The sequence below is a fragment of the Python bivittatus genome, unplaced genomic scaffold (assembly GCF_059951505.1).
Source record: "Python bivittatus isolate LINGU-HERP-01145 unplaced genomic scaffold, Pbiv_v1 ctg000610_np1212, whole genome shotgun sequence".
NCBI classification, from domain to species: Eukaryota; Metazoa; Chordata; class Lepidosauria; order Squamata; family Pythonidae; genus Python; species Python bivittatus.
In genome coordinates, this window is record NW_028277088.1 from 55,660,823 (window position 1) to 55,686,434 (window position 25,612).

At 37.3% G+C, this 25,612-nt stretch overlaps 2 protein-coding genes, 1 long non-coding RNA gene and 1 other non-coding gene across 4 annotated transcripts; 1 reads left to right on the forward strand and 3 right to left on the reverse strand.

Annotated features, from left to right (window-relative positions):
• Positions 1 to 4,704: 4,704 nt before the first annotated feature.
• Positions 4,705 to 8,316, reverse strand: LOC148214632 (uncharacterized). Its single transcript, XR_015797742.1, has 2 exons — positions 7,843 to 8,316; positions 4,705 to 7,264 (listed from the first exon to the last, which is right to left on the reverse strand). It is a non-coding gene; the product is annotated as an uncharacterized LOC148214632 (long non-coding RNA).
• Positions 5,500 to 5,773, reverse strand: LOC112540073 (small Cajal body-specific RNA 13). The gene has a single exon (XR_003084135.1).
• On the forward strand, positions 8,302 to 15,097 carry GLRX5 (glutaredoxin 5). The gene is made up of 2 exons (XM_007423163.4): positions 8,302 to 8,669; positions 12,743 to 15,097. The coding sequence occupies exons 1-2, from the start codon at positions 8,372 to 8,374 to the stop codon at positions 12,919 to 12,921; spliced, it is 477 nt and encodes a 158-aa protein (XP_007423225.1). The 5' UTR covers positions 8,302 to 8,371; the 3' UTR covers positions 12,922 to 15,097.
• Positions 15,098 to 18,511: 3,414 nt separating this feature from the next.
• CHST14 (carbohydrate sulfotransferase 14) lies at positions 18,512 to 25,448 on the reverse strand. Its single transcript, XM_007423164.3, has 2 exons — positions 25,297 to 25,448; positions 18,512 to 21,445 (listed from the first exon to the last, which is right to left on the reverse strand). Exon 2 carries the CDS (start codon positions 20,904 to 20,906, stop codon positions 19,800 to 19,802), a length of 1,107 nt encoding a protein of 368 aa, XP_007423226.1. The 5' UTR covers positions 20,907 to 21,445; positions 25,297 to 25,448; the 3' UTR covers positions 18,512 to 19,799.
• Between the last annotated feature and the right edge of the window lie 164 nt (positions 25,449 to 25,612).

The window sequence follows — 25,612 nt, forward strand, 5'->3', positions numbered from 1 at the left end:
AAAGATTCATTAGGATTTCTCATATTCTATACATTAATCGTAGGTGGAAACAGCTAAAACAATCCAACAATAAAATCCTCTTCTCGGCATCAGATCTTCAGATACAGTCAGCACCTCCAAATGCTCTTTGCTTATAGCCTAGACTGAGCTCTGTGTGAGCATATCTTAGAAACTACAATTTCGTCTCACTCCCAGTTTTAAATTAAAATTATTATTGTTTCTTTCCACAAAGATACAATTAACAGTTTTCAAAGGCATAGTTAACTTTGTGTAGTAATTTCTGAACAAAGAAGTTATTTAAATAAAATACTGGCAATATCTCCATGTAAAATAATATTCTTTCTCTCACACACACAAAAACAAGAAAACCCAGATATATAGAAAATACACAGATAAACTAGAGAAAACACATGCAGAGAAAAAAAAATAACTAGATAACTTTTCACATGCAGAGAAAAAAAACAACTAGCATAGCATCTTAAAACTTAGCCATGGTTTATTGAATAAACTACATTTGGCTGCATTCACACAAACCAAACAAATGTTAATTCTATGTGAAGCTAACCATTGTGTTTTATGGGTTATCAGGGTATATAAAGTAAACTGATTATGGTTTTGTGAACAAACAGTGGTTAAACAAGTGAGGTTAGTATTGCACTAAATTGTGACTTGTTTATATTCATAGGCTACATTATTCTCTAAACTATGGTTTATAAATCACAGTGTCATAGTTTATATCACATGCTGAAATAAAATCCAAACACAATATGCTTTAGTATGTTGTGTGAATTCAGCCAGTGATGAGACAGGAAGAAAAGGAGGTTAGCACCAGAATAAGGATAAGAATGTAAGCTCCTTCACTTTTTAGAATCACAGGTTAGGCTTACATATCATGGCAAGCTATAACACAGTACATTTAGTTGTGGTTTATCATACTATGTGAATCTAGTCACTGAGGTTTGTAGACCATGTTTTATGACTATGTTGTGCAACCCTAGCCAGTTGTAGTTTATTCAGTGAGCATAGTGAAACAAACTACAGGTCATATATGAACCTAGTCTTTAAATAACAGCATGTTTACTATGCTAGGTTTGAGGGTAGCCATGGGCAAGTTATTTTTTGTTGGCATTGCTAGCTGCTATTTACCACTTAAATGCTTTTTGGAGCAGTATCCTGACCAACTTCACAATAGCTAGCTGGCTGACACTTTTTTGTTTGTTTTTGAAAAGACAAACTGGTGAACAGCAAGTGGCAGTCCGTGTTGAACCTTCTCTCAAAAATAGCTCAAAAAGCACATATGTTCTCTACTCACATCCCTTCTGAGAGAATATTGCAGCTTTTTGGTTGGACTGGATGCCTGATGATGATGCGCCATCAAGTTGTTTTCGACTCGTAGTGACCACGTAGATAGATTTTCTCCAAAATGATCTATCTCTAACCTGTTCTTTCAAGTCTCCCAGCAGTATATTCATCGCCACTGCAACTGAGTCCATCCACCTTGCTCTGGTTGTCCTATTCTTCTTTTTCCTTCAGCAACTAGACGTCCCAAAGGCTTTAATCTAACCACATGATAAACATCATTAGTACTCTGAAAGATCCTCAGCTCTTCCTCAGTAGCATGTTGAGTGCCATCTGACCTGAGGGGCCTGTCATCCAGCACTATATCGCCAATCATTTTATATTTTCTATCCATATAAAATTAAACATTCAGAAAAATATAAGAACAGATTTCTTAGTAGTTCTCCAGTCAAGAGCCCCAGAAATGGAATGATTGTTTAAATGTGGAAGAGGAGGTAAGTTCTTCTGACCTGTTGAGTTGATAGAGAATAGTATCCTTCACCCTTATAACAACATTCTTGTAACTATAAGAACATACAACCAATGTCCATTTCCTTTTTCTTCCTAGTTTCCAGTTTTAATATGTAATTCATAAATATATAATTCAAAACAAATGAGTTTCCCAAAATGAAGTATGCAAGATACTTTCTCGCCAAAAAGGAGTTACCATGTCATAAGATTAGTGTTGAAAACCACATCTCCAGCAATTAGTTGAATCTCATTTTTTCTTTTAAAGATGCCTAAGTGTCCAGTTGAGCTGTATTATACATTCAAAGGTGGCTAGTGTGAGCAGCATGTCCCTCTTCAAAAAGCTGAGTCAAACTGGAGCTGCAGCTTTGAAGGCTTCCCAAGTTGTCTGCATATGTATGTCCTCACACAGACAACATTCTGTTGGGACTGCCGATTAAGTGATGTGGTTCTGCGTGCACAGGCTACCTGAGAAAACGTTCATAATCATTGTAGCAAGGATGTGGTTGCCTCAGTGCTTAAAGGAGGGGCTTTGGTTGTGCCAACACTCTGCAGAGGACTCCCTTGCACAGCCTATTATACAATATACAGTACACAAAATTAATTTTGAATTAACTAATTTACAGTCTATACAAAACTGACTGCCAAAACGGTTTTCCTTTTGGACACCCGATTCTCTATTCAGTACTTCCCTGTAGTTCTTAACAGGAGGAAGAAATGTGCAAGCACAGAAGTCCAACTAAGTGAAGTCCAACCAATTTTAGAGAAGCTGATGCAAGAATTTAGGAACTATTTTCCATACTCTCTCTCTCTCTCTCTCTCTCTCTCTCTCTCTCTCTCTCATACACACACACACACACACACCGACAGAAAGTGACATTTACAGGCATAATGTTTTTATGCAAAAGTAATCTTTACAGATTTGATGTTGGAATAATGTTCAATCACCATATTTTCTAGGTAGTATCTGAAAATAGCACACAATGTAAAGGTGTCCTTAAGTACAATTATGTACACGGATTTTGCAGCTACAAAGACTTTAATATTCAATGGTTTCATATATCACAACAAACAGATTACAATGTGGCTTTCTTCTTTTTGGCTTAATTTACTTTTATTTCCAGTTTTAACTCAGGTCCTTAATAGTATGAACAAAGGAGTTGCTAGTTATTTGAGCAACATAATCAAATCCAAATTCCACTATGCTTTTTCAAGATCCAGTCACTTCTCCACTTTATGAATTTGATGTTTCTAGAATATACTATACAAGCTGCTTCTGTGGAATAAGTTGTAAAGTCACTAAATAATATAGTTTTTCTTTATGCTCTCTGGCACGCAGTGTTTTTAAGATTTATTACTCATATTCTTAAACAGTTCCCTGGAGGGTCTCTGGACTGATATCTAAGTTTCTTAACTGATACTAAGATACCTTACTGCTGTTGAATTATTTTGTTCATTTATACATATTTGTAAAAGGATGTCCCTAAGTTGATTTATTTTGTTTTTCTTATCTGTATGTGTTGGGCTTAGCCTTGTATTTTATAATTGCTTGGTTTTCTTCTGTTTTATTTACAGTTATTGATTATAAAACTTGCTTACGTTAATGTGTTCTACAATCAAGTCAACTGGCTTGGCACAATATGTTAACCAGGTAAGCTTCAGAACAAATGAAATACTGTCTTTCCAGTCATTTCTGATCCTACTACCTGCAGGAATAGGCAGATAAAAATGAGCAAAACTCTCCCCATGTTTAACACATTCTTTTTATTACTAGTTCTGCCACATTCCTACTTCTGTGGATTTCCTCCCACTTCGTGTAAGAGTACAGCTTACATTTCAATGTACTATTCTAAATTTTCCTAAGAAAAATAATCTAATTTCCTAAATTCAGGTGCTATTTGTATTCTGCTTGGTATTGCTTTGCAGATGAATGCTTTATTTTCAAACCATGAGAAATAAAAATAAAATACATTGATTTGATTGATAACACACATATTGCTGACTCACAGTATACTTTGATTTTGTGTGTTTTGTGATTTCAATAAATTGTGGTTTATTCAAACCAAGGTTAAGTTAATAAGGGCTTAGTTCTATGTGTGAATCAGGTGACATGTAAATGCAGGTATTGTTTTGGTGGTCTGCACAATTTATTCCTTTTATACAATTAAAATACACCAACAAGTAAAGAGAAATCCTAACTTCTAGTTTAGCTTAACAGCAACCATAGATTTGTCCCCTTGTGCGGATACCAACATTTAAAAAAAAACCACCTCTAAAAGCTTCCAGACATATATAATATAAAATCATTATGCATGCGAATAAACTAAGGTATTCATATCACATGGAATGCAGGCATTTAAAAAAATAGAAATGAAAAATTGCAGATGCAGAAAATTTCTTTATCCTTTATTTTTTGGCCTTCATTGTCTATGTGTCTAATTCACTTAAATATATGGGACTGGGCATAAGCTGTTGTACAACAATGGAACCAGAAAAAAAAAGTCATTTCTGTTGTGCTTGTTAATACAGGTCAGTTTTCATATTCTCCTTCTTCCACAAATATGTCCCTTAAATATCAGTATGTAGCTTGCTTGAATATCAAAAACTGAAGATAAAATTATGCATTCATTCACATGCTCAAGGGAATGCTACAGAATTTGTAACTAGGAAACTTTTAGGTTTTGGATAGTAAGATTATTCCTGCTTTAATATTAATATTAAAAGAGTAAATTTTAAAAAGAGCTACTCCAGAAATGGAAAAGACAACCAGTATACAAACACTAGTTTAGAGCACATGATCTGAATTAAGGTCCACCAATGTCTTCATGTACATCTTACTGTATTAGGGCATCGATCAACGTTAACCACAATCATTACCAAAGAGACAAGAATACAGTCTTGTATTAGATTTGTTTTATTTCAGCAGTGACACAACTGCCTTTAATGCAATGAAATGAGACATGTTCTACATGGACTGTCCAAAATTTCTGAGCCTACCTTTCAACATCTAAGACAATCACAGAGCATTTTGAGCAACAAACTCATTGAACAAAACATCATAAACATGCAATATAGACATGTATGAATATGTCTATATTGCATTTTATGATGTTTTGTTCAATGTTCAAATTTTACATTCCATGCAAAAGATGAACAATAAAATTCAAACCAGAAGATACATGATCTTTAAGGCATTTAAGGTACAGTACTAATTACAATAGCATCTAAAATTAAATCCAGTTAAATCATTAGGATCTAGCTAGTAGTTTTTATGGGAAATATTGTTATTACAGCTCTTTCAAGTTCTGGTACATATTGTATGCAGCAGTACTATCTATAAGTCAGTAGTTTCAGAAGTAAATCTACTGGACAACAGTACAAGATGGATAATTAGATTCTGAGCACAGCATCCACTTGGGAGAAAATGATTTAAGATACATAATAGAATATATCTTTCTTAATACTTCCACCATCTCTCCCCCCACCTTGCCGTGTTGTTAGAATTTCAAAGTTAAAAAAAACAAGATCTACCGGTATAAGGCCACATACTTAAATATTAAGCAAGTTCTTGAGATACAATCTTCAATTACAGCTTGCAGTCTGAAAACAGAAACACACCAAAGGCAATAGTTAGCCTTTTTTTAATGTTTGGAACATAATAGAGATGCATTACTTGGTTTTTTACATTTAAACAAATGTAGCAGTTTTATGTGTTCAGCAGAAACTCTTCATTTGCTGAACAATATCACACTGCAAATTTACTCTTACTGCTGACAGATGGATAATGATACAAGGCCAATCATCATCTCCGTGGTAACAGTGTAAAGTATGTCAGAGGAACATTGCACATGGAGCTGCTGCTGCTTTTTTTTACAGTCCTGCCTCGGCTTCCTCAATCATATACTCTTTGCAAACCCATTATGCCCAGAGTACAAGCCAACTAAGGGCAGTTTCAAGGCTGCAGACTTGAAGAGGACCAACAAATTAATTTTCACAAGTTCTTATACTGCTGATTGAATTGTAGGCCTTTGCCTACAAAACTTCATACTGTATACGGCATTAATCTTGAATGTGTCACAATAATCCATTGTTTTTCCTATAAGTCACTAGCATGACTAACTTTTTAGAATTTGGGCAAACATCATTTACAGAAAAACCCTGCTATGGTGCTGGTTTTCAATATCAAGCTATGACTGTAAGTTCTCTTTACACACACACCCAGCAGCAATAGTTATAGAGATGAGTACCACCCCAGAAATGGTGTTGCCATTTAAATATTACAGTAGTATGGATCATAAATACTTATTTTTTCATATTAATTCTATTTTATCACTTATGACAGAAAAAGATCCTGACTGAATCAACTTCAATTACGATATTTTCATCAGTATTAACAAGGATAGCAAGTACCTGTATTTTACTTTAGAACACAGAATTTAATTCTCCCATTTTGTTCATTCCACTTATGGCAGTATAAATAATCCATGAGACCATCTTTTACTGATAGTGTAGCAATGTCTGAGTTCACTGTAATGTTGGAGATACTCATCATACTAATGGATCCTGCTTTTTTAAATTCAGCAATGAAAAATGTGTGTTGCCATAAATGAAAAAGATAATTTGAATATATGTATGTTCAGGAATTTAATCAACAAAAATGTAGAATATCAAGAAATAGGGATTACTTGCTGTGTTTAGAAGACTGGAAACTTCAGAATTAATTCAAACTTGGTACTACTGAATATACCTGAGAAGCACAAAACTCCATTTTATTTCAGCTTGTACTGAGAAACCATACCTTGAATTACAATTTGTCTCATGCATACCATATATTTCACTTTGTAGCTTATCATTTATAAGCAAAAGTAACAGAAGAAAATTTGACCAAGACAAATGCTAAGTTCTTCACTTAGGAAAACAAAATCAAAGAAACAGAAATGACAAATAACAAGCTTGGTAATAATTCACCTAAAATGTTTTTTTTTAATTGTTGAACATAAGCAGGAATATAACATGACCGTGAAAAAAGGTAAATACAATTTTAGGTTACATTAATATAAGCATTCTCAAATCACAGGAATTTAATAATCCCAATAATTCAGATATTATGAATCCTGAACACACAACATGCAACCCTCTAGATTCCCTCTCATGCCAAACATAATTGTCTAATGCTAGCTTCCTTGTAGGTGAGAAGCTGTGTGGGCCATAAATGTATAGGTTTGCTTTCTGTAGATGTCACTTGATCAATGTCAACAGAAGTGGACATTAATTAGAATACTTGCTTATAAATGCTCTGATTCATTCCATTCTTTTCTGGGCAGGAAAGATGATCAGGAGACTGAGGGAACAATGAGAGAACTGGGTATGTTTAGCCTTGAGATAAGATGATTGAGAAGATATGATAGCAATTTTCAGGCAGCTGCAGTTGTATCATGCAGAAGCATCTGTGTTCATCCTGCAGTGTAAAACTCGATAATAATCTTAAATTACAGGAAGCACATATGGATATACACCATAAACAAAAACAGCATTTAAACTGCAAGCCTGGCCTAATGATGATCTAATATGTATGATAAAATGCACACTGCAAAAATGGGACATCAACTCTGCCCCTTTTGTACTTGTGTAACCAAGTTTTACACAAGTATGTAAGGAGCCGAGTTTGCATCCCGTGCCCTCCTCCGGTGGATTGAAAAATAATTACAGCTCCATAGCAGAAGAAATAGATAGGCCTGCTGCTCTAACTTAATATAATCTAGTACTTTCATAGAAGCTAGAATTTGGCTATAAGCAGCAGGTAAGCCACCTACAGAAACCTGGAGAGGATTTCGGGTTGGGAGCCGGACTGCAGTTAAACGATCAATCAGCAAACCCTCGACCCTCCGTCTAAATTTGCTTCCACTCCTGGCAAGCCCCCCAGCACTGCAGCAGAGCAACGCAGAGTTACAGCGTCATATACGACTGTACTGTTCTGTATTATCTCCTGAAGATCTTATACCGATGACAATTACGATTCAACTTAACCCACGCTACCTTTCTGTTAGTTCAAGATCCTATCTGCCCGGCATGCAAAGGAAGGTGCCCTCTTATCATTCTTCCTTCGTACAGAATTTCAAAAAAATGCTCTCTCAGCTTCACATCTGAAGATCCTAACTCTCTCCATCTCCTTTCTTGCTCTCGACGAACCAATAAAGCCCTACGCGGCCGTGCCTCCAACCCCGAAAAGCGCAACGCTGCTTCTGCAGCAAAGACATTTAAAGGCCCGAGCCGGCGCGCCGTAGTTGGCTCGCGAGTTTAGCTAATCGCAATTCAGAGATGCAATTCGGTTCCGCCGGATTGGCCCGCCGCGCAGGCCGAAGGCGCAGGCAACCTTTCCCAGCAGCTTCTGATATCTTGAAAGTGATTGATAGCAGCTTCTACCGTTCACAGAGCTAAGTTGCGAGCGGGCGGAACCATTTGCGCCAATCAGAAAGGAGTGCCTCTGGGCGGCCCCAAGCGAGGGAGGTCGCTGCAAAGGAAGACGGCTGTGCAAAGTCGAGGGGGGACAGCGGTTGTAGCGGTCATGAGTGGGTCACTTTGCCGGCTGCCCGCAGCCTTGAGGTTGGCGGGACTCTCACGGCCCTGGGGGTATTTTGTGCGGCTGCTGAGTCAGGCGGAGTCGAGCTCCGGTGGCGAGGGCGGTGGGTCGAAGCAGGCGGTGGAGCGGCTGGTGCGCGCACACCCCATAGTGGTGTTCATGAAGGGCAGCCCGGCCCAGCCCCAGTGCGGCTTCAGTAACGCGGTGGTGCAGATCCTGCGTCTTCATGGCGTTAATGATTATCGCGCCTACGACGTCCTTCAGGACCCCGACCTCCGGCAAGGTAGGCGTTGCCTTGCTCACCCTTCCCCTCTTCCAATGGCTGGGCCTCGCAGGGCTCCGGATGCCCTCAGCCGTTTCCAGCCCTTTTTTAGGCCCCCGTGTATTACGCACCGCGTTTCGTTTATGCTTTCTGGGGTTTTTAGGCCATACACGTAACTTTTCTTTTCCTCCAAAGCAATCCGAATGTTTTTTTTCTTCCGCTCCCATTTTTTTTCCCCTCAGTGATCTTATGAAACAGGTTGGACTTACTTGATGACTGGACAGGCATCACCTATTTTTGCTGGCCGAACCAAGAATTATAAACCCCAGACACATTTCCATTGCAAGACACACTACTTTTTGGGGGGAAAACAGTGGCAGTAGTGACCACTGTTCACCTGCCCACCTGCCTTTGCATAAGAGGAACATGCTTGTATGTACCCCTCCATTTGCTTGCCTTCGTCAGGGCTAGGCCTATCTGAGCAGAAAAATCCGGACAACTGCTAGGTAATGGCGGAGACGTTGCTACTACCATCTAGTGGTCCTCCAGATTTTTGGTGCTTAGGCTTGACATATGCAGCTTTCTAGTAGCCTGTGGTCTTGAGAGTTTGCTGCCTGCTCAAAACAATAATTTTGTCTGTTATCAAAGGGAAATTGTGAGTGAATGCCTTCAGAAAGGGGTCTCTAATGCACCTCTTTGCTTTCAAAGTGGAAAAGAAGGCTGTCCAGAAATAATGCAGCATGCATTATTTTTATATGGCAAAAAGATCTACTGTATTGAATTCATTGGAACTTTTAATTTGTTGCAAATAAAATGGCTGAACACTCTAGCTGAGCTAGAATTTGAACCAACAGTGCTAGTCCTAGTGCATACTGTGTGCTCATGCTAATGCTATATAAAATCACATTAATTCGCTTTTTAAACATACTGTACTCATTTGACTTTAATAAAGCCTATGTAACTTTTTTTTCTCTGCTTGACCACATGTAAAAAAATATGTTCTGCTTCTTATCTTGAAACTGGTATTTAAGCATGAGTGGTTTTATCACATACAAGGAAAAAAGTGCTGCACCTCTTTAAATTCCATTTTAAGCACAGATATTTTGATATAAAATCCTGTTCTCCTTTCTGTCTAATTTGACCCTCTTTCATTCAGAAAAGGGAATCACAAAAACAAAATGGTGATACCATTCATGCAGTTCCATTTACTAAATAATAATGCATAAGGTGCATGTTGTGACCAATTTTGGTCTCTCAAGTAGATTGCCTTCATACTCAGAACAGCTTTTTGTATTCAGGATTAAGCAGGTTAGAACAAGTGCCATCTCATATTGTACTGGCACATAGCCACCATACTGGTCAGGTTGTTAAGGTCTTTTTCTGGTTTCTGGAGGCTGTGAGGGTCTGTGGGGGAGGAAATACTGAAGCCTAGCAAGACAGATAATTCTTTGTCCATCAGGGTGCTCAGACAATTCTAATGGTGACTTGATGTGGAGGCACTATCCGTGAAGGGGTAGGTCTGCAACTTGAGAATCCTCCTTCACTAGCTGGAGCACATTATACCTGTACATACCATTACATTGGCTTCCTATAAGCTGCCAGGCCCAATTTAAAGTACTGTGTTAACTTATAAGGTTCTTATGGTTTGGCACCAAGCTACTTTGAAGACCACATTTGCCCATTTGAATTGGCCTGAGCTTGCTGGGAAAAACAGCTGTGGTTCCTTACTTTGAGGAGGGGGAAAACACTGAGTCACTGTTTTCTGTAATAGCCCTCTGGATTGGCCTCCTGTTGGAAGTTAGACTAGCCCCAAGTGTACTTGCCTTTCAGAAACAGTTGAAGGCGGAGCTGTTCCAGAGGATGTTTGGGGCCTGACACCTGTATTTTTTTAGATTGTGCTACTTAGATTATATTTTTAGATTTGTTGGTTTGTGTTTTGATTTTTGGATTTTATTGGAGGGTAGATGTTTTAATATTTGTATATTTGTGAAACAGTTAAGAGTCCTATGCAAATACAGTAAACAATTATTAATAGTTCTATGTTTCCAGTTATCAGTGCATATACTTGTGCTAATGATTAACCCTATAAGCTACTCATTAAGAATCTAGATATGGGAATAGTGTTAATGGATGAAAGTGAAGATATGGAAAATTAATTAGAAAAATTATTAAATGTTTTCCTTCTTCTCCAAAAGGGGAGAAATATCTTGTGTTCTTGTATATGTCCCCTTAGGTGAGTTTATTATGGAAAACTAATACTTCTTTCCAAAAACTATAGCTGTTACTCATAAGCAATCATTACGTTTATCATGTGAAATTAATCTTCAGTCCTGTAAGTTTGTTAGAAATAAGTTTTGTAGTTCAAGAAACTCTAAATGAGATCCAAATTTGCAAGTGTTTTGAGGCGTTTTTTGCATTTTCATGGAAGTATGAAGACAGGTTCATTTATAAGATTCAGGCTTAAACTGATAAAAGGACACCTGACTTCCAGTCTGTCTGTGTTAACTTAAGTATATTTTCTTATGTTTTTGCGTATGTGTATCCATACAGATTTCTCCTTGCTTATTTCCCCTTCTCCTCCCTCACCCCCCCCCCCCTTTGTTTGCAAAATATCCAGTTGCTAACCTTAGTCTATGTTGGGATTTGGGAACATTAATTTTTTTATTTAAAAGAAAAGAATTAGGGTAAATGAGAATTAGTCCAGGTTTCTGCTTAAAGTGCCATAACTGTTCTTCTTGACTTTCTGTGCTTTGTGAAGTGAGAAAAATTATGCCTGTCGTGTATGTGTAACAAGTTACACCACACTCTGAACTCCCCAGGATCTGTTAGAAAGAGATAAGAGTTTGAATAAAAGTGGATTGGCAAATAGAATTGAAGGCATCAGTAGGGCATAGTGACAAAATATTTAATGTAAAAATATTTAGGCTTAATTTTAAGGTATAATAGATCTTTGTAAAATATTTTTCACACATCACATGATTCTTTATGTAGTTCTGCAGTTCTTTGACAAAGGATCTCTGCTGGAATTTTAATTTAAAGTCACATATTGTTTCTAAAACCAGAATCAGTTAGTGAATGTTGATAGATTTATAGCACCAGTAAATAGGGTAGATGGGTATCGGTATTTGAGGTGTATAAACCTATTTTTAAAAAATGAAGGAGAGAGAAAATACAAGGAAGAAGAGTAGTAGATTGCCCTGCATGAAAGAAATAGTCTGTGGAATCTGAAATAAGAATATTCCTTTTGGAAAGAGAATACAGTATAACATTTTATTAACCTCCCCACTTGCATATTATTTTTTTAAAACCTAGGTTTTCCATATGCCACTCCTAGTCTTAGAATTTCTTGAGCTTGTATCTTAAACAAAAAGCCCTAAAAACAAAATGATTGTTAGTGTGCAGTCCAGTTCTTAAGTATCTGGTTGGAATGGGGAAACCTTTATTCAGATTGTAATTTGCTGTCTAGCTGTTTAGCCACTGCCATCTTTCAGTATAACTGATGAAAAATGCTGTACTAAAATCTGCCTTGTGCAGTTATGTAAATTGTAGCAAAAAAAAACAAAAACCAATGATAGAAAAAAAGTGGAGATTTCTTCTCTTTGTTTTCCTGCATAAACTAATAGGCTCTAAAACTACATTTTCCCACTATTTTGCCTCCTAAATGCTTTGTTATATATATACTAGTTTCAGCTCCTATGTTCTCACATTTCTTCATTTTCCCATGCTGCTTCCATCCTAACCCCACTTGCTTTGCAACATTTTTTAATTAGTACATGGTGATAAATTTTATAGCTCCAGTGGGTATCATCAGCTTCACATCTAGAAGCCTCAACTTGGTTTCAGTTACAGTCTGCAGTGCTGTCAGAACAACTAATGCTTTACAAAGTAGCAAAAGGTAGTTTTCTGCATCAGGAAAGGAATAGGAGAGACAAGAGTAATACAGGTGTATGACTACAAAGACAGGCAGGATAGCTAGTGCATCATCAATATTCTCTAATGATTGTCCTTTTGTCCAGACTTCCAAAAATCCCGTTCTATGTTGTTTAACATGTTTGGGAATGTTTTATTTAACTTCCTTTTATTTTTTGATTCAGGCATTAAAAATTATTCCAACTGGCCTACTATTCCTCAAGTCTACCTCAATGGTGAATTCGTGGGAGGCTGTGACATACTACTCCAGATGCATCAAAGTGGAGACCTAGTGGAAGAGCTTAAGAAATTAGGAATTCAATCTGCACTTCTGGAATCAGAGAAAGACCATGGCAAAAAATAAAGAAGCTAGTGTGACTTTGACAAAGACACCTTTTGATAATTGGTACCAGAAAGGCCTTCTGTACTTTAGTTCAAAAAGCCAGGGTTTTGAATTAATGATGTTTATCATTAAGCATTATGTTATCTGTTGCACAGTATGATAGACTGATGTATGAATATTCTGTCATGAATTTTTTTTACTTTTGCAAAATATTTGCATTACAGTACTATCAAAGTAAAAAAAGCAATTCACTTCTGTTTTGCACTGCTTTGTATTTGATTAAGTTAGATGAAAATTGATCAACACTTTTAGTTATCTTCATGCTAATAATTTATTCCAGAATAGTTTGGGATTATTTGTCTTTTTTTTTTATTTTCTTTATGAAACATCTTGAGTTAGTCCTGCATTGTGGACCTTGGGATGTTTAACTGCACTTCTTCCACATTGCAGACAATCTGACTTCTTTGCAGATGTACGTGATGCTAGTGTTCTTCCAACTTTTTTAAGAAACAGGTTTTGGCATATACATGTTGATTCTTTGGGAAGCTATACTATCATCACCATTTTCCTTTATTTTAGCATAATTATTCATATAAATGGTATTGATGTTGTTCGTATTAAAAGATCTATACTAAAAGTTGACACCAGTATTTCAATTGAGGGGAAAACAGGCAATTTGTAAAGATTTCCGAAAGCATCTAAAGAGGTAAGAGTACAGGCTCCCGTCCTTCATAAACATTTGAGTTTAACATTTTCCCCCTCTCACTACTTTTAACTGGTAGGCTGGTGGTTGTAGACTCTTTCCTGTGTATGATCCTGGCTACTGGTGAGGGCTGTAGATTACCAGTTTATTTTGACAATAAAATTTTAATATTTAGTTTTTAAAAACAGTTTTGAAAGTAGTGTTAATGTGCTAAAATTAATATTAAGAGGGAAGCAGTTAAAGATGTTAAAGATAGAAGTAGAGAAAAGTAAGTTCTTCAAACAACTTCAAAAACTTTGAAGTTTTTGCTAGCTTTAGGAAAGTGAAGTGGGAAGGGGAAGAAATGTTTAAAGCTGATTTGCATTCCAGGAGAAGGAGTAGCAGGGAGATACTAATGCATAGTTTGTCCATTTCAGTAGTGCTTTCTGTGTTCATTCCTTTGATTTGGAAGAGATAAGAAACATAGATGAGCTGAAATAAATAAACTCAAGATAGTGGTACAAGCTTGTAGATTATTCCACTGTTCTTATTCCAACTTTCTCTAGTCTGCTTAAAAGTCCAACAGTGCTACCAGAAGAATAGCTCCTATTGAACTCAGTGGGATTTTCCCCTGAGTAAACACATGAACAGGGATTATGGCTATTAATGCCTCATCCTCATTGATATATTCTTGGGAACAAGAATTAAAAATATAACTAATAGTGAGAAAGTGTTGATTGGAAATGCTTCACTTATTCTTTTAATGTGGAAAATAGTGTTTGATACACACACATACACATGTGCTTGGGACATAGTATTTGGAACTTGTGTCTCTTAGAGCAAATACTTTTAATTGTGTAGGGCTTTTATTGCAATAATCAGCCTATGTTTATGTGTATACAATAACACTAGTATTATCTTAAAATATTAACTTTTTAATTTTTTATCTTAATAAGCAAGTAACAAACATTATTTTGTTGCCCAGATGTTTTAATGGGATTTGGGATATTGTTGACAGGTTTTGAAGTAAAAGCTTCTATCCAAAAGACTGCCTCAGATAATCACATTTACTTTTTGTTTTATTTTGAATTTAAAATAAGATAGAGGATTCATTTTGGAATCAAACATGTTGTACCTCTGAACTTTTATATCAGCACACAAACCTGCTGGATGCTCATTGCAAAACTTTTTAGTTTTAAGATTTTGAAATATTTTGTGACAAAGACACATAGAGACCTGTTTTCAAAAGCATTCGATAATTCCTGTTTTGCATAAATTAACATCTTCAGTCCACATTGTTTTATGTTACAGGCTAAAAAAATTGAAGAAATAATAATCATTGGAATGACATTTTGAAAACATTTTTATACTAGATTTCTTTGTATCTATAGTAGAAAAATATATTAGTTTTTAGTATTCAGTGCAACTATAGCAAAAGGCCTGTGCATTTATGTTCCTTATACATTGTATATGTATAAGCAGTGTAAAATATACCCAGATTATCTGAAAAACGGATATTTTGTGATCTATGATTATATCTATCTTCCTTTGCTATAAAGGGTATATAAATAGATACTTTTTTCATTCTTCAATATAATGAGATGATTTGATTCAAAACAGTAATGGGCTAACTGAAGTCTTTCAGACTGGAATTTTATATGTTTTATGCACTGCATTTGTTCTTAGTCAAGTGTCCATGAAGCAATATGTAGAAACTACTATCAGTGTTTCTTTTATATGTTCCTTTTGAGCTATCTAAGAGTTTTGGTGTGCAGTAATTCTGCAAGAACTATGATGTTTGGTGCAAAATTAATATTTCTGATACACACGCATACATATACACACACAAACATACATACATGTTTAGCTTTTCTGACTAAAGACAAGGTGTGGGATAAAGCTTGCTGAAATCTCAGAAGCCAGACAGATGGCTCAACATGATTTACAGTGTTAGGAATGGGGAAGGAAAAGCTATTTTGCTTTATAATTAGAAAAGAGATAGATCTTGCTTGCTTGTTTGCTTGCTTCTATATGGAGTATAAAAAAATGTCTTCTGAGATGGAATTTGGATTCAGCTCTTTTTTACCAGAGGCTGTACATAGCCCTTAATTTGCCCCCACACACACACTTTTTTAGGTTCCCATTAAATTTGAACATTGTGATTGATAATTTAGTATACCTTATCTTACTACTTGGTTACTGGGAAGTTTACATATTTGTGAAGCCCCACACAGCTGGGCAAGATCAAGAGAGCAAGAACTATACAGACTTCAGTATGGTATCCTGAATGCTACTGTTGAGGAAAATACAAAATCTTGAAAATTGCAAGTGGATTACCAACCTTCACTTATAGTCGGTCCATTAAGGTGGAATCTCTCTGAACAATTTGAAATGCTTCTTCCTAGGTTTCTTCCCAAATGGGCTGAGTTGTGATTTAGAAGATCCAAGAGACTACCCTTCTATCTCTTGACTATGTCTAGTCTCTCTTTCATTACTTTCCCATCTTCCACATAATCTCTCACAATATCCAGGCCAAATATATTATTTGTATCTCAGTATTGTCTTTTGGAGGCAATATAGTTTGTTTGTTTTTTCTACTTATTTCAAGCATCTTTTCTCTATGTGGTATATAACTCACTGTAAATTCCCAGGTAATTGGAGCATAAATTAATGTTTCCAAGAGCATAAATAAAATACCCATTTTATAGAATGGGTGCTAGTTAATGCATTCAAATAATTTCTACAAAAAACTAAAGCCATAATATTGTTTCTTTGTTTTTTCTTGCTCTGATAATTAAAATATCTTGGGAAATAGGGAAACACAAGACCAGGCAAATTATCTGGATGTACCCTTTGTTGCCCTTGTGAAATGTGCAGACTGGACAATTTGTAGTATCACTGATAGTATTTATCATTGTGGTATCTGGAAAAATTCTGCCAGATATGTGTTGACTGCATTGCGGATGTCCACACAAGTATATTCTTGAGGAAAGCTAGGACTTTATTTGCAAACGATATTAGAAAGTATTCTCTGTATTTTTAAATAATGTTTTGAACAGAGTTTTATTGTAAAGGTTTTTAATATTTTTCATGGTTACCACTTTCAAGTTCAAGACGTTCTCTAAAAATCAAGTTACTACTGGTGGTGATTCAAGGGTGCCACATTTTCTTTTTTTTATTTATCCAGTGTATATAAGAGAATAGCCTCGTTCATTTGTGCTTTTCTCTTTCCATTATGTTTTACTCTCTGCTTATGTTGCTCCTCTTGTATGAAGCAGCTACAAATCCTTTCTCCTCTCTACAGACCTACTTGCAAACTTCAGACTTGGCTGGGACTGCATCAGGATTTAAATGTAGCTTGTTCAGATCTCAAAACTGAAGGCAAGAAAGACTGAGGAAATATTGCTAAGCCTACTTTGTACTGTTTTCCCCCATACCGTCAGGCAAAGGACTGATTTCCTTTAGCTGTTCTTTATGTGTGAACATTAGATTTTAAAAAGACTAAATGTCTCTCCATCTCAGCTCCAAAGGGCTTAAATTAATGGACAATATTTTTATTCTTCAGTGCTCCTTAATCCCCCCAATAACCCAATTAAATTTGGCTAAGAGAATATGGGCCAAGCTGCACATAGAGAGCTTCATTCTTGAGTCAGCATTTCTAAATGCTACAGCAAAGATATGTATTTCACATGCTCATCCTCAAGTGCTAGTTAACATGTGGGCTGCATATTAAGAGTACAAGAAGTACCTGCTTTATTAGGCCTAAAGTCTATGTAGTTCACAGTGGCTAAACTGATGCCTACAGAAGCTGGGAGCAGAATATGAGCACAGAGCACATCTGATCATGTCCACAATTGGTATTCAGGCATGCTACTTATGATCCTAATGCTAGTATATAGCCAATGTAACTAATAGCCTCAAGAAAATATGATACAGAATTATTATTTATTACACTTGTATGCTGCTTGACTCTCAACGAGTCTGGGCAGCTCACAATAATCAAATTACATTAAAACATAAAAAAGATGGCAAGCATGTTAAAGTGAGGGGTCTCACTCCCTCACTGTCTTTTCTAAATAACTGCAGAGTGGGGGCTATCTGGATCTCGGGGGGAGCCTCATTCCAGAGGGCAGGCACTGCTACAGAGAAGGCGCGTTTCCAGGGTCCTGAGAGATGACATTGTTTAATTGAAGGAACCTAGAGCATACCAACCCTGGAGGATCGAATTGACCAGGCAGATGTTATGCGAGACAGGCAGTCCCTCAAGTAACCAGGCCCTATGCCATGTAGAATGGATTGAACCATGCAGTCTCAAAAAATGTCTTAGGTTTTATCACTTTTAAATTGTTTCACAGTATTGACAGCTTTTATCAGTTGTGCATGGGCAGCAGTTGAAACCTCTTCTCCCCAGGAACTTAAGATATGGGTGGGCATATATTTTTAATCCTGTGCTGGGCAACCACCAGTGGTTCAATTAAGTAGGCACATTCTCCACCCACCTCACCAGGTAGCCAATTTAATTTCTATCACAGTATCTAAAGACAACTAGTTGAACAAAGATAAAAAGATTGGGTGGCAACTTTTTTCCTTTTATGGTTCATTCTCTTGGAGATAATTTGAAGCAACCATATGTGAGACAAGAGCCAAAAGTGGGTCATTGCTTCCTTTCTCTATATTTGTTATTCCTTTTCACCCTGGATACTGGGCTACCAAGAGAGGAACAGGTTAGCCCATCAGTCTGAACTGATGATTTCCTGAGAGTTTGTGAAATTAAGTCAAGGGCCTTAAAGCCTTACAGCTGGAACTCCCACACAAAACACTAAAAGAAATCCTTTCAAATTATAATGGTGGTGTGTTTTTATCTTTTTCATTTAGGAAATGCATAGTAAAAGATAAAACACAATATCCAAGTAAATAATTACATACACATTTATTAAAATGGAAAGAATGTACAAACACCTGAAAATTAAAGCTATTGGGTTTGTTGGTCCTAGACTTTTTCTTGCTTGAGGCAAAAGATGGCAATCCTCCTCCATTCCATCCACAAAGTGTTGAATCTTATTTGGTACAGTATCCTCTACTATATCCAACAATAGTCTTGTTTCTGTGGCAATGGCCATTTATGTGATACACAGAACTCTGTCCAGTCTGCAGCCCTCATGCACTGCAGAGGTAGATTGCTTCATTCTTTCTAATGAATGAAGCCATGATGATGAGATGCCATATACTATCTAGTATGCAGGTAGATAATCAAAATTTAACAAATGACCTGAAAAATTTAGCTAAAAAATTATAACAGGTATATTTTGACAAAAGATTACAAAAGATATTTTATTTCACAAATAAAGCACACCCACATATATATTCATGGAGGAAATAAAAATATATCATGGAGGCCTACAAAACTATCACAGTAAGAAAAATACAAAGTCTGTTATGGGAACCTAAAGTAGATATAGCTATAAATTATTTGAATTCTACACACCAACTCATACCTACACCCTTCCTGTTTATTACCTCAAAACAATGTGAAAACAGTACTCTGAATTTTAGGTAATCAAATTGTTTTGCTGATCATGTAGACCAGCTATATTAATGGCCTTCCCCATATTTCAGTGCTCGGATAAGCTTCGGTGAATATATTAAACCAATATATAAAATAAATTGTATTCGATTTAAATCCTGATTTTCTGCTTGTTATCTAGAAGCATGTCTAACAAACAATGTGACTTACTTTCAAATAATATAGGGCTGCTACCTACCTTAATAGATACATTAACCAACTTAAAAATCCCATGTCACTGTATTTTAATACAACATTGTACCAAACTGCTGCCCTCACATTCATACTGATGAGAGAGACATGGTACACACCATGCATGTTCTTCTGAGCCCTCTGCACAAGCCTTGTTTTTGCTACAGTATTGATTTCTGTTCCTCCTGCTGTTTTACAATCTTCCCCAAACTTTACTGTCCTGCAGTTGCTATTCTGGTAACTACAAAAATGCCTTGTTCCTAAAATATACAAAAATAACACTATTCAAATAAACATATTGTGCTTAATTCAGCGGCATGTATATATATAGTATAAAAATTAAAGCTATTTTCATGTAAAGATAGCATATATAGTAAATCATTATATATCAAAAGTATTAAAAGGAAACTATAAAATTAGAAAAACTGCATAGGATAGCGTTTGCTTCACTATAGAAACAGTTCATTGTCTGCAAAACTCACTAGTAACATTTGGAAGGGAATACGCAAATAAAGAGAAATCCAGAATATATTTTGGTAATAGCTCTTTTATAAGTTCTCTTGGAGTATTACACATGTAATAATGCAGAGTTTCAGGAGTTACAGGCTTGTACCATGCTTGTCTTTCTGGGAAACGTATAAAAGATGGTGCTTGTACCCTTTCAAGAACAAAATTGGCATCTTCTTCCAGTCTGCCATAGGATCCAATGAAATCATACTTTATAGCACAGGGTTGACACAAGTTGTAAATTGGCATCCAATGTTCATTCATTTTTTCTGTCTCTTCATCTATAAGATACTGGAGAAATTCAGAAAAGGTAACATCATCACCCAGGCTTTTTCCAGGGTTTTTCCTATATCTTTTGACTATTTCCACACCATATTTTAACTGGTATTCTTTAATCTCACCAAATTTATTCCTGTAAGCAGACAAAAGTCTTTCCATTGGGTCTCTGACAAATATAAATTTGAAATAGTGGTTTAGTCGGTAACGTATCTCATCTGGCTTCATGTCATTTAGGAAAACTAAATCTCTTTTGTGATCCATTTTAAGTTTAACATCTACGTTCTCCAACGCACCATCTAAAACTTTCAGAATTCGTTTCCAGTTGGAGCAAGCCACTTTGGGTACATAACAGTATAAAAAGCGGTGTTTGTCACTAACCAGGATGTGTTTGAGCGCTGTCCTCCTCTGGCCTGCTGACAGATCCCAAATGGTGCGAGGCATGTTTTTTTGTCTGCACATGGTATGGATTGTCCTATTTCGGATGTCCTGCAGCACTTGGTAATCCACATCTCCTGCTGTTCTACTGCCAGTTCTTCTCCAGAAAAGCTCTCTGTTAGAGGGGTGGAGGGGTGGAGGCTTCACTTCAGCCAAAATCCCCTTCTCAATCATGAGGAGTAGGCCACTAGATGCCACAATTACACCAAACATCAACATGGAAGGCAGCAGCATAGTGCCACTGGAACCACGTGAGCGGATCTTGGCAGACAGTGTGGTCCGACGCACAGAAGGCACTCCCATCTCTTTGCCTCTTGTCACTAGAGGCACGAGGGGCTGTGGAAACATGGCCTGGAAGCTCAGGTGGTGGCAGCACAACCTTGAGGTTGACTATGCTATTGTCACTGACGTTGCTTTGGGCGGATTGGAGGCAAAAGGCCCTGGCTGTATATCAACAATGGTGCTGTTGGCAGCCGCCTTGATTAGCCCAGCCCAGTCCAGCTCGACAGACGTCTTCCGCGGAGCAGCAGTAGGGCCCCAAAGCTGGTGAGCTGGCGTATTCCATGAGACAAAAGAAAGAGAAAAGGGGAGATCCCAGGCTTCTTTGTGCCTGCAGGGCAGCTGCTGAAAAAGACCGGATGGGCTGTTTTCTTTGCAAAGCCAGGAAGGGCGGCTGCCGGCAGTGACGGCTTGGCAGGGAGGGCCTGTTCCTACAACTGGAGCCTCCCCTATCCCTCCCCTTTCTCTTGTAGCTGCTACATCTGCAGAGTTTTCTTGGAGAGAATATTCAGGGTATGAAACAACTGCCTTCCTCTTTTCATATGCTTGCCGGCAGAATCCCTCTGGTCAGCAGATTGAGGTGCTGATTCCAGCTTATTCTAGTCTTTCTAGAGAAGAGAGAAGGAAGGGAGCAGGCAAAGATCAAGGCAACTGTAATGTAGTCTCAGCACAATATCCACAAAATCATAAAAACAGATAATTCAACACAATTAGGAAGTACAATCATAAACAGAGATAATTCACATGCCAGAAAGTATGCAACTCTTTTAGAAGGGGGGGGGAGGGGAGGAAGGAACAAGAGTGAAAACACATTTTAAGTGAGCAATTCTGGATGCCAGCAAGTTGTCCTCAGCCTAATATACTGCATGCAAATTCAGCCCTCAACAGCGATCTTTTGGTGAGATAAGCTGCTTATGTATTTACAGTTGCTTATTGTTACACAAATACATTACTGTTTCATCTGTGAAATGTTGAACCAAGCAAACTACACTATAGTTTAGCTCAGTGTGTGAATCCAGCATTTGTATGAGTGTAGGTTGCTGTTAATGGGACACAGTTAAGTAGGATGTTATTGAATGGATTTCACTGATTTCAAATAGCCATTTGGAAATGTAATGTTATACTGTATATACCATAACCTGCCAGCAATGCCCTTTAGATTCTACATAGGACAAATGGGACAAGCTTTATGGGAAAGAACTAATGGACACGAGTTTGACAATCAGAACAACAAGGACAAAGTAATATCAGAGTATCTCAGTGTCCTAGGATGCTCCATAGCAGACCTCAGAGTGACTGCTTTAGAAAAATAGGATTTTCACAGCATCATCTAAGGAGAAATTGTTGAACTCAAAAGGTTTTAGGCAATCTCAGAAGATCTCAACAAACACAATGGGTTTTTAACATGTTACAATTGGTGTAGTAGTTAAGGCATCAGGATAGAAACCGGGAGACCATGAGTTCTAGTACCGCCTTAGGCACAAAATCAGCTGGGTGACCTTGGGCCAGTCACTTTCTCTCAGCCCTATGAAGGAGGCAATGGCAAACCACTTCTGAAAAACCTTGCCAAGAAAACTGCAGAGACTTGTCCAGGTAGTCTCCAAGAATCAGACACAATTGAACAGATTTTTTTTTAAAAGTACTTGTAATCTCTCTCACATGTAAGCTGCATCTGCGTAACCAACCTATCTTGGTCTCCTTTCCCCCATCTTTCCCTCCCCCACCTTACCCCAGTTTAAATCCTATATCATCCTAGCCATTTTATGCATCTCATGAAGTAAACTGCAGCTCATTAAAGCTTATGCCTTTTAATAACATTTGTTAGTTGGAAAAGGTGCTACCAGATTCCTGATTTTTTGCCACCATAGACTAACACAGCTTTCATCCCACAGAAGAAACTAATATAATTCAGTTATTGTTCCACATTGTACATTATATACATCCTATTCCCTACATCAAGTATTAGAAAAAAAATAATTAGTAATTTGGGTGAAGATGTGAGCCTAATATTTCATCTTAGAAGTGTATCATTAGTGTGCTGGTAAGAGCATAGAACAGAGTTGTGGGAGCCTTCTGAGCAGTCTGGCTGGATGCTTGTGAAATTCTCTTTTCCTTGGATCCCTTCTTTGTCAGAATATTGAAATGGCAGAAATAAGTGCTAGGTATCAGGGATAACAGAAGGAGAAAGCCCAAGGGGAACAGTTAGATAAAGAAGCTACATAAAAAAGCTACAAAGGAGAATCTTGTATTATAGACTCCTGATAATGGGCATAAAAGAACAACTGCTTCAGTACTTGGCATTTCTAATGTAACACACTTCTGCACATACTCAGGGACACTCCTTGAGTATTTGGAGATAAAATATGCTGGGCATTGCTGCGTGGAGAAGAAGCTGCAATCTCCATATGTTCAAAGATACCCTCATCTTTATCTAGTTTTAAGACCTTAGAGAGACATTTAATGGAGAGAGGAAAGACAGTCTGCATATGTAGAGGAATTTAGCTCTGGCCTTGAGAAGGATATGGGAGAAGCAAAATAGTTACTCAGTCCTGGGAAATTAGAAAGCCTAAATGGAGACTCACCTTGACCTTGTTGTGATTAAAAAGGAGAACAGATTTTTCTGTTAATTTATTCTACAACAATAAAATAACATTCCTGGAATTCCTACAGGGTTCTGTTCTTGACTAGGCTTACACTGAAGGGCTGACAGCACATAACCTGGAACACCTTCAGTTTTACAACTATCATAAGAATTTGAATACTTTAAATAATTACTATCATCTGGCCAGTACTGCTGGCTTTCAAAAAAAAAAAAAAAAAAAAGGCAGGCAAGAAACTGAATAACATCTACCTGGGCAGAAAAGAATTCTGGGTGATATCTAAGATCATCCCTTATTCAAGGAATTAAATGAATTTGAAAATCTAGGAACAGGGAAAGAACTTTCCATTCATATATGAACTATCTTTTAGTGATGCAGTGTGTGAAATAATGTGATAAAGTGCATGCTTGAATTGGACTCTAAGGAAATAGATTGCTCAAGATAAAGAGCACTGAAAAATATTTTTCCATTGATTATTATACATTCCTACACCCTGAAATATTACTATTAGTGCTCTACTTACTATATTTTTAGCAGAGAAACATATTCCTTAGGAAAAAAACAGTACTGAAATCTAGGTTTTGAAACTAAATGAATATTTGGTTTGATCAAATGTCTTGATGGTCTGATTCAGTTGAAATCTGTGACTAAAGGAAGTATGAGAAGGGTATAGAAAAAGCCTAAGAATTCTGAAAAGCAATTCAAACTATCAAGAAGGTTCTTTAAGGTAATAATGAGCTGAAGAATATGTTTGGAGGATTTAGCATCATGTTTATAAAAATTAGTCAACTGGTCAAGTGTCTTGAGGGAGATCTGGAAAGAAGATAGATTGGACACTCTTCAGAGATTTCTTTTGGAAAGAAATGTTACAATTCCTTTTATACTTTGCCCTTATAATATATATTGTGTATATCTATTATGGCTGAGCTCCAGCCAAGGGAAAACTAAAGCTCCAAAATACCTTGCTCCTGAGATGGAGACTGTGTCATATTTTTGAACAAGTCTTCCCCTCAATTTACTATTCACTATATATTGGAAGGTTTTTTTTGTACCTCCCCCTGCCCAACTTTCGTAGTCTGAAGTCAAGAATTCTGCTGTTTGCTCCTGGTGTGACAGATAATTTGGGTGAAGTCATAAGCATAGATTCTGAAATCAATTACACTGCAGAGATGCCACCCCCATCCCCAATTAATGGCTCTTAGCCCATGATGATGCATGGGCAGGAAAAAGGTAAGACTAAGAAGAGCAGGTGGCAGCCGCGGCCAGGAGGGCTTTTGCACAGCTTCGGGTTGTGCACCAGTTACGCCCCTTCCTGGATCGGGATGCCCTTCAAACGGTCACTCATGCCCTTGTTATCTCCCAGATAGACTACTACAATGCACTCTACATGGGGCTACCCTTGAAGAGTATCCAGAAGCTTCAGCTGGTCCAGAATGCAGCCATGCGAGCTATTTTTGGGGTCCAAAAAAACAATAAAAGGTAATAACCATAAACAAACCAATTCTGTAATTCCTTTCTTCTCAAAGCAGAGAATAACATTCCTATATTTATATTGTCGAAGGCTTTCACGGCTGGCATACGATGGCTGGTGTGGGTCTTCCGGGCTGTGTGGCCGTGTTCTGGAAGTTTTGTTTCCTAACGTTAGGAAACAAAACTTCCAGAACACGGCCACACAGCCCGGAAGACCCACACCAGCCATTCCTATATTTATTTTTAAGTTCAGTATCGAGCTGACACAAAGTTAAAAAATGGCTAAATACAATTTTCCATGATACACAGAGTAACCTGCATGTGTTATCAGGGGCACTTTGTCAGTCTGGACTTAGAACTTTCTGAGGATACACCTTTTTTTAAATTACCTTTTTGTTCCTGCCTGTTTCTCACGCAGATAAGCTTTTAAGACTCCTCCGCTGTCAGTCTTTTCATTTCTTTTTCTTCTGTTGATTAGGCCGGGGAAAGGGGCTATTCAAGTCGAGCCATCCTTTCTACAAGATGCCGCATCGGGATGCTGCTAAAAAGGCAAGAGAAAACCAACCAATCAGATCGTACTGTATTTCCCAAAGGGAAACCTCTGCTGGGGGAAAAGGGAATATTTTCTCAGCCTAATTAAGGGTTAATACCATAGATGTGACCCCTGAAACACGAAGAAAGGGGAAGTCTGGTTGAATAAAACGT

What these genes read in the sequence shown, in the direction of transcription:
- GLRX5 (XM_007423163.4), top strand. Translation starts at nt 8,372, where the DNA reads ATGAGTGGGTCACTTTGCCGGCTGCCCGCAGCCTTGAGGTTGGCGGGA. An exon ending in GGACCCCGACCTCCGGCAAG is followed by an intron (nt 8,670 to 12,742) that starts GTAGGCGTTGCC and finishes TTTTTGATTCAG; the next exon opens with GCATTAAAAATTATTCCAAC.
- CHST14 (XM_007423164.3), bottom strand. Translation starts at nt 20,906, where the DNA reads ATGTTTCCACAGCCCCTCGTGCCTCTAGTGACAAGAGGCAAAGAGATG.